The sequence below is a fragment of the Macaca nemestrina genome, chromosome 2 (assembly GCF_043159975.1).
Source record: "Macaca nemestrina isolate mMacNem1 chromosome 2, mMacNem.hap1, whole genome shotgun sequence".
Classification (NCBI taxonomy): domain Eukaryota; kingdom Metazoa; phylum Chordata; class Mammalia; order Primates; family Cercopithecidae; genus Macaca; species Macaca nemestrina.
Genome location: NC_092126.1, coordinates 14685651 through 14709828, shown reverse-complemented (window position 1 = coordinate 14709828; position 24178 = coordinate 14685651). Strand labels below are relative to the sequence as shown.

Here is a 24178-nt window from a genome sequence, read left to right as displayed (position 1 = left end):
CCTGAGCCCAGGAGGCAGAGGTTGCAGTGAGCTCTGATTGTGCCATTGCACTCTAGCCTGGGTGACAGAGTGAGGCCCGGTCTCAAAAAAAAAAAAAAAAAAAAATTATTCTGATATTAAAAAGTACTACTATTTCAACTAAATATCACTACCTTGTGCATTATTTGATTACAAGATTTTAGCTGACTGCTGACTTTCAGCTAACTGCCATGTAAACACGTCCCAGAAATACTTAAAAGTCCATGCACCAAAGGGGAAGCCAATTTATGGTTCACCAGTTATATAAATAATTGCATGTGAAAACCTAAAATAGCTGACACCAGGGTTGCAATCTAGTCATAACACTTAGCTTCCCTTTTGGGCTAGCCCCCTTGGTCCAGCCTAGATTATGAACCAAGTCTTGGGGTCTTTCATAGTCCTTAAACAAGACCCTTTGGAGGATGCTTGCCCTAGGAAGCATTTTATGGATAGTCTTAAAAATATGCACTTTGGGAAGGAAATGTGAGAGAAAAGAGAAGTTGTCAAGGATCAGGATCAACACACTAATAATATTTGCTGTGTGTCTGACACTGTCATAAGCACCATATTAAACTGAGGCACAGAAAAGGTTGAGTAACTTACCCAAGGTCACTCACCTACTAAGAGGAGACTGTAGGTATCTTGAACGGTGGGTTGCATGACTGGCACATGAAGAAAAGGCAGAGTAAAGCATCTAGGTGACAAGTGCACACGGTACCTTTCCTTCATCTTCTCTTTTGTGAATACGTGTGGTTTACCTGAAGTTTGGGTTGGCATTTTCTGTGCCTTTAAAACTTGTACATTTTGTTGTCAGTGTCTTCATGGTTACTGAAGATTGTGCTAGGCCAAAAATGAAAAATAACTAAGTAGTGTGTGAATCTGAAAGTGGTAACTCCAAGGGTCTTTAGCCCATTTTAGGGCTTATTTTTCTTTAAAGCCCTTCATTCTAAAATGCATGCCTACAACATATTGTCTGGTAGATAAGACACAGAATCATTGGCTTGAATATTGCACTGAAATGGATTTGCATTTTTCCCCCTCTTAGTTGGAAAGAGTGGAACAGAATATTGTGTATGTAGTTTTGTATTCCAGTACAAGAACTTTGCCCCAAAAAAGGAGGACTAGAAAGTTTATATAAATGTTACTAACTTGAAATGGGAACAGTATATTAGGTGCTCCGTTTGTAGACATTGGTGTAGAGCTGGTTTTTTTTGTTTGTTTCTGTTTATTAGGTACTTAAATACATATCTTTGATTTCTAAGTCATAATCTTTTTCCCTCTGTGAGAAAGATTTATTTTACAATTGTCTGGAATTTTGCTTCAAAAAATATTAATAATTGCCGGGCGCGGTGGCTCACGCCTGTAATCCCAGCACTTTGGGAGGCTGAGGCGGGGGGATCACAAGGTCAGGAGATCGAGACCACGGTGAAACCCCGTCTCTACTAAAAATACAAAAAATTAGCCGGGCGCGGTTGTGGGCGCCTGTAGTCCCAGCTACTCGGGAGGCTGAGGCAGGAGAATGGCGTGAACCCGGGAGGCGGAGCTTGCAGTGAGCCGAGATCGCGCCACTGCACTCCAGCCTGGGCGACAGAGTGAGACTCCGTCTCAAAAAAAAAAAAAAAAAAAAAAAAAATTAATAATTATTAATGCAGGTAGTCTCAAGAAAGTATAAATAGATGCTAACAGTATCAAAGATTGGATTTTCAACGTAATTAAGATGTTAGCTAGGTAACAATATGTATCCTGTGGGGTTTTTTGTTTGTTTTTATGAGACAGAGTCTTGCTCTGTCACCCAGGCTGGACTGCAGTGGGATGATCTTGGCTCACTGCAACCTGCGTCTCCCAGGCTCAAGCGATTCTCCTACCTCAGCCTCCCAAGTAGCTGGGACTACAGGTGTGCCCCACTATGCTTGGCTGATTTTTTTTTTTTTTTTTTTGAAACAGTCTCGCTCTGTCGCCCAGGCTGGAGTGCAGTGGCGTGATCTCAGCTCACTGCAAGCTCTGCCTCCCGGGTTCACGCCATTCTCCTGCCTCAGCCTCCCAGGTAGCTGGCACTACAGGTGCCTGCCACCACGCCCAGCTAATTTTTTGTATTTTTAGTAAGACAGGGTTTTACCGTGTTAGCCAGGATGGTCTCGATCTCCTGACCTCGTGATCCGCCCACCTCGGCCTCCCAAAGTGCTGGGATTACAGGTGTGAGCCACCATGCCTGGCCGCTTGGCTGATTTTTGTATCTTTAGTAGAAATGGGGTTTCACCATGTTGGCCAGCCTGGTCTCAAAATCCTGACTCAGCCTCCCAAAGTACAGGGATTACAGGTTTGAGCCACTGCGCCCGCCCCCTGTGGTTTTGATGTATCTTGGTGAATTCGTGATGCTCACAGTTCAGTGCCAAGATTGCTGTTTTATAAAATGAGGATAATAGTATTCAAAACAAATCAAATTGTCCCTTTGAACTTTTCCTCCCTTGTGGAGGTGGAGGTTGTAGTTAGTATTTATAACTACCTTCTTCCACAATAAATTTCTGTATTCCTTTGCCTTCAGCAAGCACCTCAGCTGGTCATGGTTCTTTACCTGGTGGAATGACTCAGACCTTTATTCCTGAAGGGTCTGGTCATTAATCGTCGTGCTTGGATTGGGTTGTTGTAGTTTGCTACTGGCATAAATCATAGGGCATGGTACTACTACAGGATGCCCTAAGGGATCTTCTGTATTCTACACATACTCTTCCTTACCTCCGTTTTGGGAGTGTTCATGAAGTTTTTTGACTATTAAATCTATTAAATGAGCCATAATAGGTACAAGAAATTGTTCCTCAAAAAGTAGAAGTAAACCAGGTGCCATGGCCTGTGCCTGTAGTCCTAGCTACTCAGTAGGCTGAGGCAGGAGGACCACTTGAGCCCAGGAGTCTGAGGCTACAATGAGCTATGACCACACCACTACACTCCAATCTGGGCACCAGAGTGAGACCCCCAAACAGCAACCCCATCTCTAAAGAAAAAAAGTGATTTGAAGTAGAAAACGTTTTTTAAAAAGTGGAAGTGCTTAATCATTGTTCATTGTTCATTTTCTTTTTGCTTCCTCTAATATCTCTGCCAGTACGCAGCGAAAGTTCTTGTTTCAAAGCAAATGTGTTTAAGTAGGGGACAGCTAAGGAGGATGAGGGGGAGCTTTTGCAATATATTGTTATACTTTTAAAGTGGTAATGTTTAGCTCAAGTAGGATTTTCTTTGTAAAGCCGCATTGTCTTAGATCTCTGCTCAGTGGCTGGTATTCCCACAACTAACCTCAAAAAGCCTTTTGATTGGCGGAATAGCTGTGACCCTTGGGTAGGGAGGGCCTAACCCCAGGGCTAAGGCTTTCAAAAGGCAGTGTACAGGTTTTGGTTTTTGTGTTTGTGTGTGTTTTTGTTTGTTGGTTGGTTTTAGAATACTTAATGCTTTAATTGAGAACATTTTTCAGCGCTTGCAGCCCCTTCATGCATTAAGGATAGAACTGAGGTGTTAGAGGAATGTTCCAAAATATTTTCTGTTACACTTGGAAAAATATATTCTGTTCCTAGATTTCAGGTTATTTTGCTGTTAGATAAGCAGCATGAAAAAACAGTATTTTTCCCCCCGAACTTTCTTGATTAAAGGGTCGAGTGGTGGAAAATATCTCGAAGCGATGCGGTGGATTCCTGAGGAAGCTCAGCCTGCGAGGCTGCATTGGTGTTGGGGACTCCTCCTTGAAGTAAGTCAAATCCAGTGGCTCACTCTGTCATGGCAGCTTGTAGCATTTTCATCAGCAAAAATAAACCAAGCCTATTATATGTTCTTCTTCTGTTAAAATTCTTTTTGTGGTAATTTGCATAGAGTAATGAGAGGACCAGGACTTTGGAATATCTAACCTGGGTTGGAAACCGAGCTGTACTGTTGTTAGGGATGTGACCTTGGGACAAATTATTTCGCCTGAGTATCAGTTCTCCTGCAAAGTCAGGGCAGTTATAGCTCCCACAGGACTGTCATAGGCATAACAAGAAATAGCATGTATGAAGTGCCTACCTCTTTTCTATTTCCTTCTTCACTTCTGCATCTTCCTAGTTTTCCTCTCATATTAGCTACCTTTATAAATTTTACTAATTGATAAAATATTTCAAAACTTTCCTTGGCATAAGCTAGAATTTTGCTTACTCATAATGATGGGATATGATTTTTACATTAATTTTATTATTGTTAGCAATATATCCTATCCAACCAAATATTTGCCCATCTCTTACTGGATAACCATTATTTATTGGGGTTTTGGTGGGGGGTTGTTTTTATTTTTGTTTTTGTTTTGAGACCGAGTCTCGCTCTGTCGCTCAGGCTGGAGTGCAACAGTGCGATCTCAGCTCACTGCAACCTCTGCCTCCCAGGTTCAAGCGATTCTCCTGCCTCAGCCTCCTGAGTAGCTGGGATTACAGGCATGCACCACCACGCCCAGCCAATTTTTGTGTTTTTAGTAGAGACAAGATTTCACCATATTGGCCATGCTGGTCTTGAACTCCTGACCTCAGCCATCTTGGACTCCCAAAGTGCTGGGATTACAGTTGTGAGCCACTGCACCTGGGCAATTGGGAATGTTATCAATGTTAAGGATGTGTGCTGGCCAGGCACAGTGGCTCAGGCCTGTAATCCCAGCACTTTGGGAGGCTGAGGTGGGACGATCCCTTGAAGCCAGGAGTTTGAGACCAGTTTGGGCAGCAAAATGAGACTCCTCTACCAAAAAAAACCCCACACAAACACACAAAAACAAAAAACACATTTGTGCCTTGAGGATTTCTGGAGACAGAGATGATTAAAACCTTCATGTCTTTATCTTCATGGCCTCTAGTATTGCTTATGAGGTTGGCTAAATTAGGGTGTACCCCCCATAACCTTGGAATACACTTTGTGTTCTTGCAGACCTAAATATTACCACAATGTACAGCAATCACAGACTTCCAGTAAGAATGTGCAACACACAGTGAATGCAGACAGTAGAATTTACAATTCAAACATCTGCTATACCATTGCTAAAAAAAAATTGATTCACAACATCTTTTAAGTGTAAAAACGCTCACTTAGTAACTGTTATGGAACAAAATGATTTTCTTTAAATCAAGAAAATTCTTTAAATCATGAATTAGATTGACACCTTTAAACATGTTTAAACAACTTTCTATCACTCAGATAAAGCCCACTTGAATTGCCATGTATTATTTATTTTATATATTATTGGATCCTATTTGCTACAATTTTGTTAAAAAATTTTGCATTTGGGCTCATGAGGAATATTGCCTTATGATTTTATTTTCTTATAATGCTTTTGTCTGGTTTAGGTATCAAGGTAATACTGGCTTCATGTAGTGAATTGGGAAGTATTTCCTCCTATTCACATTTCTGGGGATGTGTTCAGTGGCTGACATCTATAATCCCAGTGCTTTGGGAGGCCAAGGTGGGAGAATCACTTGAGCCCAGGATTTTGAGACCAGCCTGGCAACACAGCAAGGCCCCATCTCTTAAAAAAAATTAAGTAGCTGAGTGTGGTGGTGCATACCTGTAGTTCTAGCTATTTGGGAGGCTAAAGTGGGAAGATCGCTTGAGCCCAGAAGTTCAAGGCTGCAGTGAGCTATGATCACACGACCATACTCCAAGCTGGGTGACAGAGACCCTATCTCTAAAAAATAAAAACAATTTGGCCAGGCGTGGTGTCTCACGCCTGTAATCTCAGCACTTTGGGAGGCTGAACAGGCGGATCACGAGGTCAGGAGATCAAGACCATCCTGGCTAACGTGGTGAAACCCCATCTCTACTAAAAATACAAAAAATTAGCTTGGCGTGGTGGCAGGCACCTGTAGTCCCAACTACTTGGGAGGCTGAGGCAGAAGAATGGCGTGAACCCGGGAGGTGGCACTTGCAGTGAGCCAAGATCGTACCACAGCACTCCAGCCTAGGCGACAGAACGAGACTCGGTCTCAAAAGTAAATAAATAAAAATAAAAACAATTTTTAAAAATTCTGGGAGTGTTTATGTACAATTTATATTTTTAAAAAATGTTTTGTAGAATTCACTATTGAGGCCATCTGCTCCTGCATGTTTTTTGGGGGGAACGTTTTTAATCACAAATTTGATTTCTTTTTTTTTTTTTTAGATGGAGTTTCACTCTTGTTGCCCAGGCTGGAGTGCAGTGGCACAGTCTTGGCTCACTGCAAACTCAAGAAATTCTCCTGCCTCAGCCTCCCAAGTAGCTGGGATTACAGGCACCCACCACTATGCCTGGCTAATTTTTATATTTTTAGTAGAGACAGGGGTTTCACCATGGTCTTGAACTCCTGACCTCTGGTGATCTGCCTGCCTCAGCCTCCTAAAGTGTTGTGATTACAGGCGTGAGCCACCTCACCTAGCCTCAATTTCTTTAATATGTATAGAATTCTTCAGATTATTTCTCCATAAATGAGTTGTGGTAGTCTGTGTCTTTCAAAGAATTTGTCCATTTCACCTAAGTTCTTGGACTTATTAACATTGTTTATATCCTCTTACTTTAATATCTGTAAAATCTGCAGTGATATACCCTCTCTCGTTTCTGAAATTGGTAATTGTCTTTTTTTTTTTTTTTTTTTGGTCCTTGTCAGTCTATTAAGAGGTCTATCAATTTTATTGATATTCTCAAAGAACCAGCTTTTGTTTTCACCCATTTTTCATTGTTTTTCTGTTTTCTGCTTCATTTATTTCCACTCTGATCTTTATTATTTCGTTCCTTTTGCTTACTTTGGGCTTCATTTGTTTTTGTTTTTGTTTTTTCTCTAGTTTCTTAAGACGGAAGCTGAAGTCATTGATTTGAGACTTTTTTTTCTAGTATGGGAGTTTAATGACATAATGACATAAACTAAGTCAGTATTTTGGGGAAAATTCATGCCACAAATTCTTATATGCTATGTTTTCATCTTCATGCAAAATGCATTCTAATTCCCCTTTTGATTTCTTTCATGACCCGTGGGTTGTTTAGAACAATATTATTTAGTTTCTAAATATTTGGACATTTTCCAGAAGAGCACATTACTGATTTCTAATTCAATTCAGTCGTGATCACAGAACATAGTTATACCCTGAATCCTTTTAAATTTATTGAGACTTGTTTTGTGGCCAGTCATATGGCCACTCCTGGCAAGTGTCCCATGTGCACTTGAAGAGAATGTATATTCTGCTGTTAGATGAAGTTTGCTATAAATGCCAGTAGGACAGGTTGGTTGATAGTATTGAGCAGATCTTCTCTATTCTTACTAATTTTCCACTACTAATTTATCAACTAATAAGAGAGAAGTATTGAAATATCTGCCTATAATTTTTTATTTGTCTATTTCTCCTCACAGTCCTGTCAGCTCTTGCTTCGTGTATTTTGAAGCTCTGTTATTATGTATATAAACATTTAGAATTGCTATGTCTTTTTCATTGATATGTCCTTCTTTTATCCCTGATAATTTTCTTTACTATAAAATCTACTTTGTCTCATATAGTCACTCCAGCTTTCTTTTGACTAGTGTTGGCATTATATCTGTTTTTCTATCATTTTACTTTAATCTATTTGTATCGATATTTAAAGTTGATTTTTTATAGTTGGGTGTAGCTTTTTTTTTTTAGACGGAGTCTTGCTCTGTCACCCAGGCTGGAGTGCAGTGGAGTGCAGCTCACTGCAACCTCTGCCTCCTGAGTTCCTGCCATTCTCCTGCCTCAGCCTCCCAAGTAGCTGGGACTCCAGGCATGCGCCATCATGCCCAGCTGATTTTTTATATTTTTAGTAGAGACGGGGTTTCACCATGTTAGCCAGGATGGTCTTGATCTCCTGACCTCATGATCTGCCCGCCTCAGCCTCCCAAAGTGCTGGGATTACAGGCGTGAGCCACCATGCCCAGCTGTGTGTTGCTTTTTATCCAATATGACAGTCTTTGCTTTTTAATTTGGGTTAGACTATTTGCATTTAATATGATGATTATGGTTAGGTTTAAATCCACCCTCTTGCTGTTTGTTTTCTATTTGTCCTATACATTCTTTTTTCCCCTTTCCTCTTTCTTTCTTCTTTTAGATTTTTTTTTTTTTTTTTTTTTTTGAGACAGGGTCTTGCGCTGTTGCCCTGGCTGGAGTGCAGTGGCACAATCTCGACTCACTGCAGCCTCTGCCTCCTGCATTCAAGCGATTCTCGTGCCTCAACCTCCCAAGTAGCTGGGGTTACAAGCATGGGCCACCTTGCCTGGATAAATTGTGTATTTTTAGTAGAGACAGGTTTTCACCATGTTGCCCAGGCTGATCTCGAACTCCTGACCTCAAATGATCTGCCCGCCTCAGCCTCCCAAAGTGCTGGGATTGTACAGGCGTGAGCTACCATGCCTGGCCGAGATTAAGTGTTTTTTAATGACTTCATTTTATATTCTTTTTTCGCTTCGTTTCTATAACTCTTCATATGTTTAGTCATTGCTTTAGAGTTTATTGACTACATGTTTAATTTAGTACAGTCTACCTTCATATTGTATTATGTAAAACTTTCATTTCTCCTCACTTCGTCTTTATGCTATTGTTGTCATACATTTTAATTCTACTTATATACACTTCATAGATTTAGTACCTTTGTTTAACAGTCAACTATTTTTAAGAGATTTATTGTTATTATTATTATTATTATTATTACTATTTTAGACAGTCTCACTCTGTCACCCAGGCTGGAGTACAGTGTCATGGTCTAGGCTCAGTGTAACCTCCTCCTCCCAGGTTCAAGTGATTCTTGTGCCTCAGCCTTCCAAGTAGCTGAGACTACAGGCATGTACCACTCTGCCTGGCTAATTTTTGTACTTTTAGTAGAGACAAGGTTTTGCCCTGTTGGCCAGGCTGGTCTCAAACTCCTGGCCTCAAGTGAGCTGCCTGCCTCAGCCTCCCAAAGTGTTGGGTTTACAGGCATGAGCCACAGTGCCCTGCCTATTTTTAAGAGATTTAAATTTAAAAATTGTATATACCCAAGTAGTTGCTACATCCAGTCTTTCCTTTCTGTAGACACATATTTTTAACTGGTATCATTTTCTTTCTGCATAAAGAAATTTTTTTACATTTCTTTTACTGTAAGCCTGATTAATTCTTCCAGCTCTTCTATGTCTAAAAAAATCTATTTTTTCCTTCACTTAAAAAAAAATATTTTTGCTGGGCCGGGTGCAGTGGCTCACGCCTGTAATCCCGGCACTTTGGGAGGCTGAGGTGGGTGGATCATGAGGTCAGGAGATTGAGACCATCCTGGCTAACACAGTGAAACCCTGTCTCTACTAAAAATACAAAAAAAATTAGCTGGGCCTGGTGATGGGCACCTGTAGTCCCAGCTACTTGGGAGGCTGAGGCAGGAGAATGGCGTGAACCTGGGAGGCAGAGCTTGCAGTGAGATTGCACCACTGTACTCTAGCCTGGGCAACAGAGCGAGACTCCGTCTCAAAAAAAAAAGCAAAAATTTGCTGAGTATAGAATTCTATAGTGACTATTTTTTTTGTATTTTAAGGGTGGTGCTCCTCTGTTTTCTTGCCTTTTCATTACCAGTGATAAAACTGCTGTCACATAACATGGCTTTGTTTTCTGGCTGTTTTTAGGGTTTTCTCTATCACTGGTTCCTCTCTCTCTCTCTCTGGAATCTCACTCTGTCACCCAGGATGGAGTGCGGTGGTGCCACTTTGGCTCACTGTAACCTCCACTTCCTGAGCTCAAGTGATCCTCCCACCTCAGCCTCCCAAGTGGCTGGGACCACAGTCACACACCACCACGAATGGCTAATCTGTCACTGGTTTTGATCAATTTGGTTATAATATGCCTTGGTGTGTTTTTCTTCATGTTTCTTGCACTTGTAGTTCTTTGAGTTCCTTGGGTCCATAGGTTTATTGTTTTCATAAAGTTTGGGGAAATTTTGGCAATTATTTCTTCAGTATTTTTTCCTCCTTCCTCTTGTCTCCTCTTATTTAGTGATTCCAATCACATGTATATTAGGTTGCTTGAAGTTGTCCCACAGTTCATTCATGCTCTGTTCTTTTTCTGTTTTATTCCGCTCTGTGTTTCATTTTTGATAGTTGCTATTGCTATGTCTTCAAGTTCACTAATCTTTTCTTCTGCCATATCTAATCTGTTGTTAATCTCATCCAATAAAGATCCAATAAAGTTTTATATCAGCCATTGTGGTTTTCATATCTTTTTTGTTGTTGTTGTTGTTGTTGTTGAGATGGAGTCTCACTCTGTGGCCCAAGCTGGAGTGCAGTGGTGTGATTATGGCTCACTGCAACCTCCACCTCTCGCGTTCAAGTGATTCTCCTGCTTCAGCCTCCCAAGTAGCTGGAACTATAGGCATGTGCCACCACACCAGCTACGTTTTGTATTTTTTTTTTTTTTAATAGAGACAGGGTTTCACTATGTTGGCCAGGCTGATGTTGAACTTCTGACCTCAAGTGATCTGCTTGCCTTGGCTTCCCAAAGTGCTGGGATTACAGGTGTGAGCGACTGCATCTTGGATCGCTTTTATTTTTCCAAGTGTCTACATAATGTTTAATTGTTAGCTTCATAGAAATGTATTCTAGGCAATAACATTGTAACTTTTAATGCCTTTGTTGTTTCTGCTATTTGTGTCAGTTTAGAGTAGGTTTTGGTGGATTACATCTTCTCTTTATTGTGGATATATTTTCCTCCTTCTATGAAAACATAATTTTTTGTTCAGTGCCAGACATTGTGAATTTTACTTTGTTGGGTGCAGATATTTTTGTATTCCTATAGATACTCGAGTTTTGTTCTGGGATACAGTTGACTTAATTGGGAATAGTTCCTGTTAGGTCTTGTTTTTAAGATTTGTTAGGTTGTACCAAAGCAGTGTTTTTTTTTTTGTTTGTTTTTTTTGTTTTTTTTTGTTTTTTTTGAGACGGAGTCTGGCTCTGTCGCCTAGGCTGGAGTGCAGTGGCCAGATCTCCGCTCACTGCAAGCTCCGCCTCCCGGGTTCGCGCAATTCTCCTGCCTCAGCCTCCCGAGCAGCTGGGACTACAGGCGCCCGCCACCTCGCCCAGCTTATTTTTTTTTTGTATTTTTAGTAGAGATGGGGTTTCACCGTGTTAGCCAGGATGGTCTCGATCTCCTGACCTCGTGATCCGCCCGTCTCGGCCTCCCAAAGTGCTGGGATTACAGGCTTGAGCCACCGTGCCCGGCCCAAAGCAGTGTTTAGGGCTAATTGTGCACCACTCCTAAAGGAAGACTATTCTCAATGCTCTATCCAATGCCCCAAGAATTGTGGCATTTTTCACCCTTGGTTGGTAGAAATGGGCACTATTCCTTGCCCTTGGTGAGCTCTGGCTACTGTTTCCTTTAATGCTTTTTGTTGATTCTTATTCCCTGGCCTTGGGCTTTGGGTAGTTTCATCACATGCGTACATTGGTCAGTGTGGGACTGAGTTCTTTTTGTTGTTGTTGTTGTTTTGGAGATAGAGTCTCACTATGTTGCCTAGGCTGGTCTCAAACTCTTGGGCTCAAGTGATCCTCCTGCTTTGGTCTCCCAAATTGCTGGGATTACAGGCATGAGCCACCATGCCTGGCCTGTAATTAATTCTTGAGGGGCACCCTCCACAGATCTCTGGAGTTCTCTTTGTGATGTTCTCTCTGCTCTAGTGCTCTTGCCAGATAACTCCGGCTGCCTTGGTCTTCCTAGACTTTCAGCCCCATCTCTTCATCTCAGACAGTCCATCAGGCTCCAGCTTGGTTCCCCCTACCTGTACCAGGGCAGGTTGGAAGGAGCACATCTGAAAGCTGTATTTCAGAATGATGGAGATGACCTGAGCTAGTCCTTGCTGAATATGTTAAGCAGTGAGTGGTGAATAGGGGGTTTTAATTTGCTGCTTCTGGCCTTGCTACCAACCCACAGATCAATGAGGAAGTTTCTCTTCATGACTGAACGTCCTCACCAGTAAAATGAGTGGGTCTTGATACTGATTAACTGCTGTCTTCTATCAATCGCCAGAAATGGTTTCTCTGGAAAGGCTCTAGGGTAAGCAAGTGACAGCATGGCACAGTACAAGAAGATTTGCCCCCTTGCTTCAAATTGATTTTTTTGTAGAGCAGAGGGAGCAGGGAGCTAGGCCTCTATTCTCATGATTTGGTGATGACTCACCAAGCTGTGTGTAAAGGAGAACTGATTGATAGGTAGTCTAGGACTCTGCTTCTCAAAATGTGGTCCCTAGACTAGCAGCACTGGCATCACCTGGGAGTTTCTTTAAACTGCAGATTGTCAAGCTCCATTCTAGATCTGTCATCAGAATCTGCACTGTGACAAGAACCCTAGCTGAGTCTTACACGCTTTAATTAAGTTTGAGGGAGCACTGTTCTAAGCGTGAATGGTTTCATATGCCCTCTAGTGGCTGTCCAGCAACTTGCAGGGAGCTTTAAAATGTTTTCTCATTTTAGGACCTTTGCACAGAACTGCCGAAACATTGAACATTTAAACCTCAACGGATGCACAAAAATCACTGACAGGTAAATAATGAAGATTAATTGGTGACCAAATAGCCACAGGGAGAGAGAAGGGAAAGAAACATGGTTGAAAATATCTTTAGTGCGTCTGCTCTTTTTCAGCACGTGTTATAGCCTTAGCAGATTCTGTTCCAAGCTGAAACATCTGGATCTGACCTCCTGTGTGTCTGTTACAAACAGCTCCTTGAAGGGGATCAGGTAAGAGTGCCCATTGTTTGTGTCAAGAGAATACCCAAAACTATGAACATTCTGGAAGCCTTCCTAATGGTCACATTGGATCCAGCAAGAAATAGGTGTCTCCAAGAGGTCCCAGGCATGGGTCTCCCCTTCTGAATTTCTGGTGATGAAACTCAGAGTTATTTCTCTGGTGATGTACTAAACTCAGAGTTGGTCGTTAACTCTCTACAGGAGAGACTGCACATAGTTTTTGTTTCTTGTTCTCTCAGTGAGGGCTGCCGAAACCTGGAGTACCTGAACCTCTCTTGGTGTGATCAGATCACGAAGGATGGCATCGAGGCACTGGTGCGAGGTTGTCGCGGCCTGAAAGCCCTGCTCCTGAGGGGCTGCACACAGGTACCAGAGGGTTGATACAGCTGTTTGTGTTATGTGTCAGGTGTGGGCACATCATCCAGGGAGCTGCTTTTGCATTTTTCTTGGTGTCCCACTGTTCCCTCACCTGGATTCCAGCTGTCAAATTTTGTTTTCTCTGTCCACTCAGTTAGAAGATGAAGCTCTGAAACACATTCAGAATTACTGCCATGAGCTTGTGAGCCTCAACTTGCAGTCCTGTTCAGTAAGTAGCACGCCTTTCCTGAACACCATTGGCTCTATGTTGTCTCCCAAAGCAATCTGCCCCCCGGGCAGCTGAGATGGGCTATGTTGCCACACCCTGATTTTCATCCTGGGTCCTTATAGAACCTACCAATTTGTCACAAGATGGAAGAACAACAACAAAAAGGAATCATACGCAGTACAAAGCCACCGACATCGCCCCTAAAAATAATATAGACCAGGTCTTGATTTTGTTGAATAGAGTATTAGGGACACTATTGAGGAATGCCGTGAATTGGTCACTAAATAGTTATAAGACATGAAGTGTCTTTTTTTTTTTTTTAACTTATAAATTGAGGATGATGACTCCTCTCACGTTGTTTCAGTGGATAATACGAAATAACACATGCAAAAATGCTTTAAAGAATAAAACGCATAGGCAAGAGCAAGGTGGCATTTTCATCCGGACATTAGCCTGTGGAAAACTATTGGTCCTTCCCCACTGCCATTGTAAACGTTGATAATTGAAGAGGATGCTTTGCTACATCCTGCCAGGTTTTTCAAGGGGAACGTAGGTTTTGAGAAAGGTAAGGGAAAGCCCTTGCCTTCAGCTTTAAATGAATATATTATAAATCTTTAGAGTCCCTGGTGGTGGGGAAAAAACCAGAAACTATCTGCTGGACAAATGTTGACCTTATGGGCCAGGACTATTCAAAAATAGGACCTTGACTTATGTATAGGACAGCACTGGCTGATGGCTTGAAGTATATAGATGTGTGTGTTTATTTCTGTATCAAGTAGTCTGTTCAAGTGAACATATTATTTTGAATCTTCATGGCCAAATTCATAGAATTTAAGATATGTATCAATAATTTTGTGATGTATTTAATTTTCCTGTTGTCTAAAACATTTGATGAAATATAAATATACATGTGTATATTGTAAATATCTAAGGCATTAATCTGCAGAAATCCAATCAAACATTAATGTCATTTAAACTCGGGAAGCCTCAAAAGTTCTTTATTTAATCAGATTTTTAAATTATGAGTTTATGAATTTTATGAAAAAAATCTGTATTTTGATGACTCTAGTGAGGGAGAAATGGAATTTTAAACTTTTATTTTCCATTTGTATTATTTAAAAATTTTATTTTTTCCTGGATGCATGTGTCTTATCTAAATTGCTGGAATATTTTAAAGCTATGCAGAGATAACACAAGTACATGTCTACCCTGTACTTCTTATTTTGTTGGAGTTATTTGGATAAAATGCTAGTAATCAGCAACCAAAACTCATTGAACAACAGCAGATATTTTTCTGCTGCTCCCGTTTCGGCATTGCTGGTGTCCTCTGACTTTTCTTTCTGTGCTGCTTTTCCTCAGCGCATTACTGATGAGGGTGTGGTGCAGATATGCAGGGGCTGTCACCGGCTGCAGGCTCTCTGCCTTTCGGGTTGCAGCAACCTCACAGATGCCTCTCTCACAGCGCTGGGTTTGAACTGTCCACGACTGCAGTGAGTACACCGCACTTTTTGCTTTGCAGCTCAGAGTTTGGCTGAGTTAACCAAGAGGGCTTCCTGCAGGAGAGGACAGGCTTGCCAGGTAGGGGTGGTGGAGGCAGTAGTTATGTTGTTGTTGGCTTTTGTTGGGTAAATTGGGGTGGGACAATGTATAAATCCAGTTCATTGAAGGATGTACTGGGAGAGTATAAAATGTCTACCACCAGTGAATCCAAACTTTAATTTCTCAATGAATGTCACAGTTTTCCACCTAATTTACCTCATCCTGTTATTGCTTTAAGCATCTGAGTGAGCACATAGTGAGCAGTGGTAGCCTAACGTCCTCCAGACCTGCCGCCAAACAGAAGAATGAGGGGAACATCACAATCACTTAGCTTCTTCCCCAGTAGGAAAAAGGTTTTGTTTTTAACACATAATGATTTAGGCCAGGCACGGTGGCTCACGCCTTTAATCCCAACACTTTGGGATGCTGAGGCGGGTGGGTCACCTGAGGTTGGGAGGTCGAAACCAGCCCGGCCAGCATGGTGACACCTTGTCTCTACTAAAAATACAAAAATTAGCCGGGTGTGGTGGCAGGCGCCTGTAGTCCCAGCTACTCGGAATGCTGAGGCAGGAGAATCACTTGAACCCGGGAGGCGGAGATTGCAGTGAGCCAAGATTGTGCCACTGCACCCTAGCCTGGGCGACAGAGTGAGATCCCATCTCAGGAAAAAAAAAAACAAAAAAAAACAAACCCAATAATTTGTATTCTGATCTTCAAGGTAATAGATTATCATTACCAGCTATGAATATTAAAATTTTAACAATAGTAACAATAGAAGCTGACTTCAGAACCAGCAACCTTTAAACTCTACCCAAGAGGCAGAAAAAAAGATACTTTTTAAAAATCTCTACTTCCCAATGAAACTGATCCATTCCCACGCTCACACCAGTTCTGTATCTTTTAAGAATCGTATATTTCTGCTTTTACCAATTTTTCTTACTGTTGTAGAGAAGGTACTATATCATTTAGATATTTCTGCTTAGAAGGAATTTGGGTGATCAAAACTGGTCAGAAAGGAGGTCAAAATTGTTGCTGTAAGAGAGTGTTTAACTTAGAATGTTATTCATGCACCCATCCCTATTAAGCCTGGGTAACTGAGAATTAACTTATTTTTCATGGTCTACAAATTTTTTAAATTTCCTTTAGGGTACCTGGGAATTTCTATAAATGCAGTAAATATCAAGATGATTTCGTTGAGAAAAGTTCATTTTAAATGTGTTTAAAAAGTGAACAAGGCTGGGCATGGTGGCTCATGCCTGTAATCCCAGCACTTCGGGAGGCCGAGGAGGGTGGATCACCTGAGGTCAGGAGTTTGAGACCAGCCTGGCCAACATGATGAAATCCTGTTTCTACTAAAAATACAAAAATTAGCTGGGCATGGTGGCAGGCACCTGTGGTCCCAGCTACTTGGGGAGACTGAGACGGGAGAATCGTTTGAACCTGGGAGGCGGAGGCTGCAGTGAGCCAAGATCCTGCCACTGCACTCCAGCCTGGGTGACAGTGTGAGACTCCGTTTGCAAAAAACAAACCAAAAAACCCAAAAAACAAATATTAGAATACTATTTGAAAACAACATGCTGCTATAGCAGGAATATTCTTACTTTCCAAATTTGGGATGGAACTTTGGGGCTTTGGGCAGGTCACACTCCCTCAGGGCTGTTAACAGAAGGAAAAGCATGTCAAAGAGCAGCAAAAACTCAAGTATGCATCATACATTCTGTGCTTCCACTGTTAACTAGTTGGTACCGTTTTCTCCCCTGTATACTTTCTCCTCAGAATTTTGGAGGCTGCCCGATGCTCCCATTTGACGGACGCAGGTTTTACACTTTTAGCTCGGGTAAGGCATAGATTTAAAGAATACAACCAAACTCTAATTCACCTCCCGAATTCAAAGTGACTTGGCGTAGTTTCGGGTGTGCAGAAGACTGTCTTCGGCAAAGACAGGCGCAGAGCAGAGCGGAGCAGAGCAGAGCAGAGCAGAGCCCTTGGGGTGTGCGCTGCAGTTTCTCCGGTTAGCCAGACATCTAGGGAAGTCCTGTAGAGGGTTCTGTAAAGGGTCTGGGCCTCACGTGTGCTCCAGCGGGGCCAGCCTCCTCCTGGCAGTCGGCTCCATTCCTCATGTGGACCCCAACTTGGCCTCTCAGCAGCTCCCCGTAACTGGGCTGTACTCTGCCCTTTGCCCTGCAAACACCACTGGGGGCCCCTCTGGACCTGCTGTCAGGAACCCATGTCCTCCTGGGGCTGCTGATACACTCTGCTACCTCCACCCAACTGCCACAGTGTGGCCTCGTGCCCCATCCCCATGCCCTCCCGGAGCCTAGGCTAGGGCTAAAATTTACCTGCTGATGTCTGCGAGCCGCTGGGAAGGGTTTGGACAACTCTCTTTCCAAGCTGAGAGAAGGAAGCGCAGCCAGAGGCAGCCCTGTTCCCAGTGCCGAAGCACCGCATGTCACTCAAAAGGAAGCTGCTCAGAAGTGCTGGTTACTGGGTAGCTTTAGGAACAGGGCATGCTTCTTAATAGAAGAGAACAAGGACACTGGGCCAATACTCAGAGGGGTGGGGCAAGCCACCATTGTTGCCCTCACCACTGACTCACATGTAGGGTGTGTCTTGTGGACTCTTCCAGAATTGCCACGAATTGGAGAAGATGGATCTTGAAGAATGCATCCTGGTGAGTGGACTCCTGACAGCCCTGCAGGGCAGCCTGCCCCTCAGTCACTGCTGGCCAGTGCGGCACAGCCAGAGACACTGACTGGCTGTCATCCTGACCCTCCTTGATCAACCTCAGTGGCAGGGCTTGGAAACCTGTGAAGGCCATGGCAGTGGATGTGTGAACTTTTGGCCATTCTCAGTCATCAGACAGAACTACAGAAGAGAAGTTCAGGATAGCTCTGTAAAATAAGCTTGCATGTCCAGTGATGGGATGACTCCAAAGAGGAGAATCCTGGGAACCCTCCTTGCCCACTCCACTTTGTCTCTTGCCCCAGGTCTCCTTGGGGCACCAGAGGAGAGACCAAAAAACAGGTATGCATCTCTAGAAGTGGGCAGATCTTAGAGTGCTGGTGAAGAGAGGAGCTCCCAGCCCCAGTGTTTGAGATGAGTTTTTAATTCTCTTTTACACCTTTTGATTCTCATGTTCAGGAGAAGCCAGGATTAGGTATTAAGTTCTGGTATAGAAGCCACACTGACACAGCGTGTTTCTCTCCAGATAACCGACAGCACACTCATCCAGCTCTCCATTCACTGTCCTAAACTGCAAGCCCTGGTGAGTCTTGAGTTTTTCTGACATTATTCACCTCTTAAAGATGAAAGAGCCCTCCCACCACAGCAGGAAGCTGTTTGGGTTCTCGTTCTGTAAGGTATCATCTCTCGATTTCAAAGATCTATTAATTGGGCTAACTTGGGAGGCAAGGTATCTAAATATTTGATTACTGTTTTCATTGAATTTGCAGTTTCAGGATTCCCAAAAAAGAAATGTCCAGATCCAGATGGTTTTGTTGGGGAACTCTACCAAACATTTAAGGAATGAACATCTTTTCTTTTTTGAAACAGGGTCTCACTCTATTGCCCAGGGTGGTATGCAATGGTACAATCTCAGCTCACTGCAACCTCTGCCTCCCAGATTCAAGTGGTTCTCCTCAACCTTGTGCATAGCTGGGATTACAGACATGTGCGACCACGCCTGGCTAATTTTTGTATTTTTAGTAGAGACGGGGTTTCACCATGTTGGCCAGGCTGGTCTCAAACTCCTGACCTCAGGTCATCTGCCTGCCTCGACCTCCCAAAGTGCTGGGATTACAGGTGTGAGCCACTGTGTCTGACCTGAATTAACATCAATTTTATACACTCTCTTTTAGGAAATAGACAGTAAAACATTTTACAACTCTTTATTTTGAGACAGAGTCTTGCTCTGTCGCCCAGGCTGGACTGCAGTGGCACAATCTCGGCTCACTGCAACCTCTGCCTCCTGGGTTCAAGCTATTTTCCTGCCTCATCCTCCCGAGTAGCTGGGATTACTGGTGTGCACCACCACGCCCAGCAAATTTTTGTATTTTTAGAAGAGACAGGGTTTCACCATGTTGGCCTGGCTGGTCTCGAACTCCTGACCTCAAGTGATCCATCTGCCTCGGCCTCCCAAAACTTTTTTTTTTTTTTAACAAGGCCAGTAATACCCTGTTATCAAAACCAAACAAAAATTGTACCAAAAAAACTACAGACTGATGTTCCTCATAAATATAGAATCAAGTATCTGTAACAAAATGTTAGCAAATAGAATGTAGCAATATATAGAAATAATTATAATACCATGGCCAAGCAGGATTTACTCCGGAGACACAAGTGCAGTTTAATATTTGAAAACTGACTGATGTAATCAACCATGTTAACTAAAGAAGAAAAATTACATGATCACATCAACTAATGCAGAAAAAAAAACTGACAAAATTCAAAAGAGGGCCGGGCACGGTGGCTCACACCTGTAATCCCAGCACTTTGGGAGGCTTAGGCGGGCAGATCACAAGGTTGGGAGATTGAGACTATCCTGGCCAAAATGGTGAAACCCCGTCTCTACTAAAAATACCAAAATTAGCTGGGTGTGGTGGCACACGCCTGTAGTCCCAGCTACTCGGCAGGCTGAGACAGGGGAATCGCTTGAACCTGGCAGAGGTGGCAGTGAGCCAAGATCACACCACTGCACTCCAGCCTGGCGACAGGGTGAGACTCTGTCTCAAAAAAAGAAAAAAAAAATTCAAAAGTAAAAGTTACTTTAAAAAGTACCAGGAGGCCGGGCGCGGTGGCTTACACCTGTAATCCCCAGCACTGTGGGAGGCTGAGGCGGGCGGATTGCCTGAAGTCAGGAGTTCGAGACCAGCCTAACCAACATGGAGAAACCCTGTCTCTACGAAAAACACAAAAAATTAGCCGGGCGTGGTGGTGCACGCCTATAATTCCAGCTACTCAGGAGGCTGAGAGAATCGCTTGAACCTGGGAGCGGGAGGTTGCGGTGGATTCACGCCATTGCACTCCAGCCTGGGCAACAAGAGTGAAACTCCGTCAAAAAAGAAAAAGTACCAGGAATAGGAGGAAAATCCCCAGTTGCCATGTTCCCTACACAGGGATAACCACTATGGCCCATTTCTGTCCTTCTCGAGAAATTCTTTGTGCAATGAAAAGTGATTGTCTTTCTCTGTCCCTCTCCTCCCTGTCTTTCACGCACACACATCCACACCACACCCATGGGAGCAGAAGACACCTGCTGATGGCAATTAAAAGCAGTTCCACCTCCCATTCTGCATCTTCTGCCCCACCACCCTAACCACCTCTGAGTCAGGAATGTGATACAAGCTGCTCACTTCCAGAATGCACCACTCCTGCCGGGGGTGAGTGACAGTGCATGACAGGAGGAAAGGCTTTGAGGCCAGCCTGAGCTGGGTATAATTGGCAAGTCTCAACTTCTTTGAGCCACAATGCCGTCATCTGTAAAAAGGGAATAATGACACCTACTCTGCAGAATTGGCCCGAACCAGACAGCTCTGACTATTGACTATGTTGTTAGTGTTAATATAGAAGGCCCCACTGCTATGCGAACCCTGTTGGCAGCAGATTTTCCTGTTAACTTGGAAAAGGCCAAGCACCCCTGATTTTCCTTCGATCAGGTTTTAAAAATTTCTATGAATACTTGAATATGCCAGTACCTAAGTTTTTCAATTAATATAACAGTATCTCCTCAGTCTCATATTACTGCTAACTTCTTGATTTCTGAATTTCCCTATATTAAAACAATGGAGAAATTAGCATTCATACACCACCTCCATCATCTTTCTCCAATCTGTGTTTGTAAATATACACATATATATGTGTGAATCTATATGTAAATAAAATGAAATTGGCCACGCGTGGTGGCTCACGCCGGTAATCTCAACACTGGGAGGCCAAGGCGGGTGGATCACCTGAGGTCGGGAGTTTGAGACCAACCTGACCAACATGGAGAAACCCCGCCTCTACTAAAAATACAAAATTAGCCGGGCGTGGTGGCACATGCCTATAATCCCAGCTACTCGGGAGGCTGAGGCAGGAGAATCGCTTGAACCTGAGAGGTGGAGGTTGCATTGAGCTGAAACTGCGCCATTGCACTCCAGCCTGGGCAACAAGAGGGAAACTCTACCTCAAAAATAAATAAATAAAAATTTAAAATAAAATGAAATAAATACATACACAGAGAGATACTTTTTTGATTCCATTTTATTGTAAGTAATCAAAATTCTATTTTTTGATTTACCAATTTTAAACAGCCTCCTAAAGAACCAGTTTTCTGGCTTTACTCATAAGTCAATTCTAAAAGCTAAACACCAATGAACAGCATTGATTACATAAATACTATTTGATGTAAACCATGTAGAGTGATTCGATTCATGAGAAAGGAAATATATTCCATATTGTTAAGATCAAGCTCAGAGAAGAACTTTTCAAGTATCAAGATCCAACAGAATTCCTCTTCTTTAGCTTCTCTTCCCTCGAGGTTGTACTCTGCTGCTCAGTGACATAGCCAGTAGTTCTAGTTTCTAGTGGCAGTTTCTAGTTTGGGGCTGTTACAACCAGTACTACTGCTATGTCTTAGATTTTTTATTCTGCAGGAATACCTTACACCCATCTACTTAGGTCTCCCCTGCCAGGACTCAAGTCCAAACTCTCAGACATTTCCTTGCTTCATAGACTGCAGTAGCCATTCACTTGCCCTAAACTGTATCCACTTCCGCACTAAAAAATTTGGCAGAGTGGTTTGTTTTTTCAATTTTAACTTTACTGAAGTAAAATATACATGCAGAAAAGTACATTTATCATTGGTGTACAGATCAATGCATTTCCATAAACTGAATACACCCCAATCAAAGGTCAACATTATCATGACCCCAGAAAGGCCCTTTCTGCTCCCTTTCAATCACTGATCCCCCAAAAGTCGTGACTTCCAAATAGCATATATCAGTTTTGCCTCTTTTTGTATTTTATTTAAATGATATGAATGGAACCATCATGTATACTCATCTGGTTTCCTTATCCATATTGTTACATGTAGTTTGTATATTGTTAATTCTCACAGCTTTATAGAATGGGGACACTGTGATTTATTTATCCTTTCTCTAGTTGTGAATATTTGAGTACTGCTTCTAGTTTGGGGCTATTACAGCCAGCATTCCTATGTTTTTTGGTTAACACATGTATGCATTTCAGTCAGAAACATCGAAATAACCCCTGCAGCATATGAGACTTCCAGTTGCTCCACATCCTCACCAACACTTATTTTCCATCTTTTTTGAAAAACAATTGTAACATCACATTGTCCTTACAACTCCTCCCACTGACCTTGGAATCAAATTTCTTTACATAATCTACACAACTCTGTGATCTGGCCCTTACCTCCCCAATTCATCTGCATCTACATGCATCCTCTTATTTCCCACCTATTATATGTTGACCTTCTTCCTAAACAGTACTTGCCATTCTCCTGCTACCCCTGGGCTTTGCACACAACAAACTCTTTGCTCTCTTTCCTAGGATTAGCTCCTAGTCCTTCAAATAGCAACTCAGTGGTCTCTTCCCCAGGACAAATCCTGCTATCATATGCTGTCGAAGCATCTCAGCTTCAGTTTAAAAGATTAGCATTATTTGATTTTCTAGACTCTCCAGTCTGGGCTCCGCCAGTGCAGAAAAGTATATTTTTACTCATCATTGCACCCGTGGGGGCTGGGACAGAGTTGGAGCTCATATATTTGAAGGAACAAATGAACAAATGGGACATTGATGCAGTACTTTTGCCTCTCCAGTTTTTATGGTGGGGTGAATCTTACATTTGATATGCATTGGGAGAAACTGTCAGGTCTAAAACTGTTTTTGATATGGAGAACTTAAGAGAATTACACAAATGTCATTTGGCTATGTAATATTCATCTGAATTTATCTTCTGCAACCGTTACTGTTTACCCAAGAGAAGTCAGTAATGTCAGATCACACCGTTCAAGGTCTATTTGATTATAACCTTCAAAGATGTTCAGTACATCTCTGGGTCACAGCTATTTATGCAGTTTTCTAAATGACATTAGATGCATTGATTTCACTTGCATCCCCTCAAATGGAGAACTGGCCAATAAAACTGCTGTCAAGGGGGTAAACTCTGGAATTTCCCCTGAAAATTTTATTTCCATCATTACACAATTAGGAGAGAAGCCACTCCCAGTGTAGCAAACCCATAACCAAAGGGCCCCAAGGCTTTGTGTTTGGTCCTCACTGCCTGATTAAATGTCTCAGTCTGTTTTGTGCTGCTACCACAGACTGGATAATTTGTAATGAACAGAAACTTCTCATAGTTCTGAAGGCTGGGAAGTCCAGGGGCTGGCATCTGCTGAGGGCATTCTTGCTGTGTCATTCCATTGCAGAAGGGCAAAAAGGCTAGCTTCCAGCTTTTTTTAAGGACTTGAGCCTTGGAATAAGGGTCCTGCAAACATTTACTAATGTCTCCCTGTTCCAGAGCCTGTCCCACTGTGAACTCATCACAGATGATGGGATCCTGCATCTGAGCAACAGCACCTGTGGCCATGAGAGGCTGCGGGTACTGGAGTTGGACAACTGCCTCCTCATCACTGATGTGGCCCTGGAACACCTAGAGAACTGCCGAGGCCTGGAGCGCCTTGAGCTGTACGATTGCCAGCAGGTTACCCGTGCAGGCATCAAGCGGATGCGGGTAGGTGTGGGGCAGGGGAGTCGGTCACACCTGACATTTCTAAGCAACAAAGGAAAACATCAAGAATCAGGCCGGGGCCAGGTGTGTGGTGGCTCATGCCTGTAATCCCAACACTTTGAGAAGCCAAGGTGGGCGTATCGCTTGAGGTCAGGAGTTCAAGACCAGTCTGGTCAAAATGGTGAAACCCCGTTTCTACTAAAAATACAAAAATGAGCTGGGTGTGGTGGTGGGCGCCTGTAATCCCAGCTACTCGGGAGGCTGAGGCAGTGAGCCCAGATTGCACTACTGCACTCCAGCCTGGACCACAGAGTGAGACTCCATCTCAAAATAAATCAACACCCATTTTCTCTGTTATGCAATAGTTATGCAAACTGATCTGGCACAATAGTGGCACCTTATAGACTTCGTCAAAATGTTCTTGCTTAGACTCTGCCCTGGAAGATTCAACTTGAGTTGGGTCTGGGATGGAGATTCCACATAGTCTGGTGATCGGAGCCCTTATAAGAAAGCCTTTGTTGGGCTGGGCGCGGTGGCTCACGACTGTAATCCCAGCACTTTGGGAGGCCGAGGCAGGCG

At 42.9% G+C, this 24178-nt stretch overlaps 1 protein-coding gene across 2 annotated transcripts in view; it reads left to right on the top strand.

Moving 5' to 3' along the window:
- Window positions 1-24178, top strand: part of LOC105470931 (F-box and leucine rich repeat protein 2) — a 127624-nt gene that overhangs the window by 84233 nt on the left and 19213 nt on the right. For both annotated transcript variants that reach the window (XR_980881.2, XM_011723274.2), the window contains exons 5-14: window positions 3654-3748; window positions 12471-12539; window positions 12639-12734; window positions 12983-13109; window positions 13255-13329; window positions 14689-14819; window positions 16645-16705; window positions 17495-17539; window positions 18077-18133; window positions 23390-23602. Coding sequence is in view for 1 of the 2 variants with exons in the window: in XM_011723274.2 (XP_011721576.1) it covers window positions 3654-3748; window positions 12471-12539; window positions 12639-12734; window positions 12983-13109; window positions 13255-13329; window positions 14689-14819; window positions 16645-16705; window positions 17495-17539; window positions 18077-18133; window positions 23390-23602 (969 nt within the window). In the remaining variant the exon portion in view is untranslated. The remainder of the gene's footprint in view (window positions 1-3653; window positions 3749-12470; window positions 12540-12638; window positions 12735-12982; window positions 13110-13254; window positions 13330-14688; window positions 14820-16644; window positions 16706-17494; window positions 17540-18076; window positions 18134-23389; window positions 23603-24178) is intronic.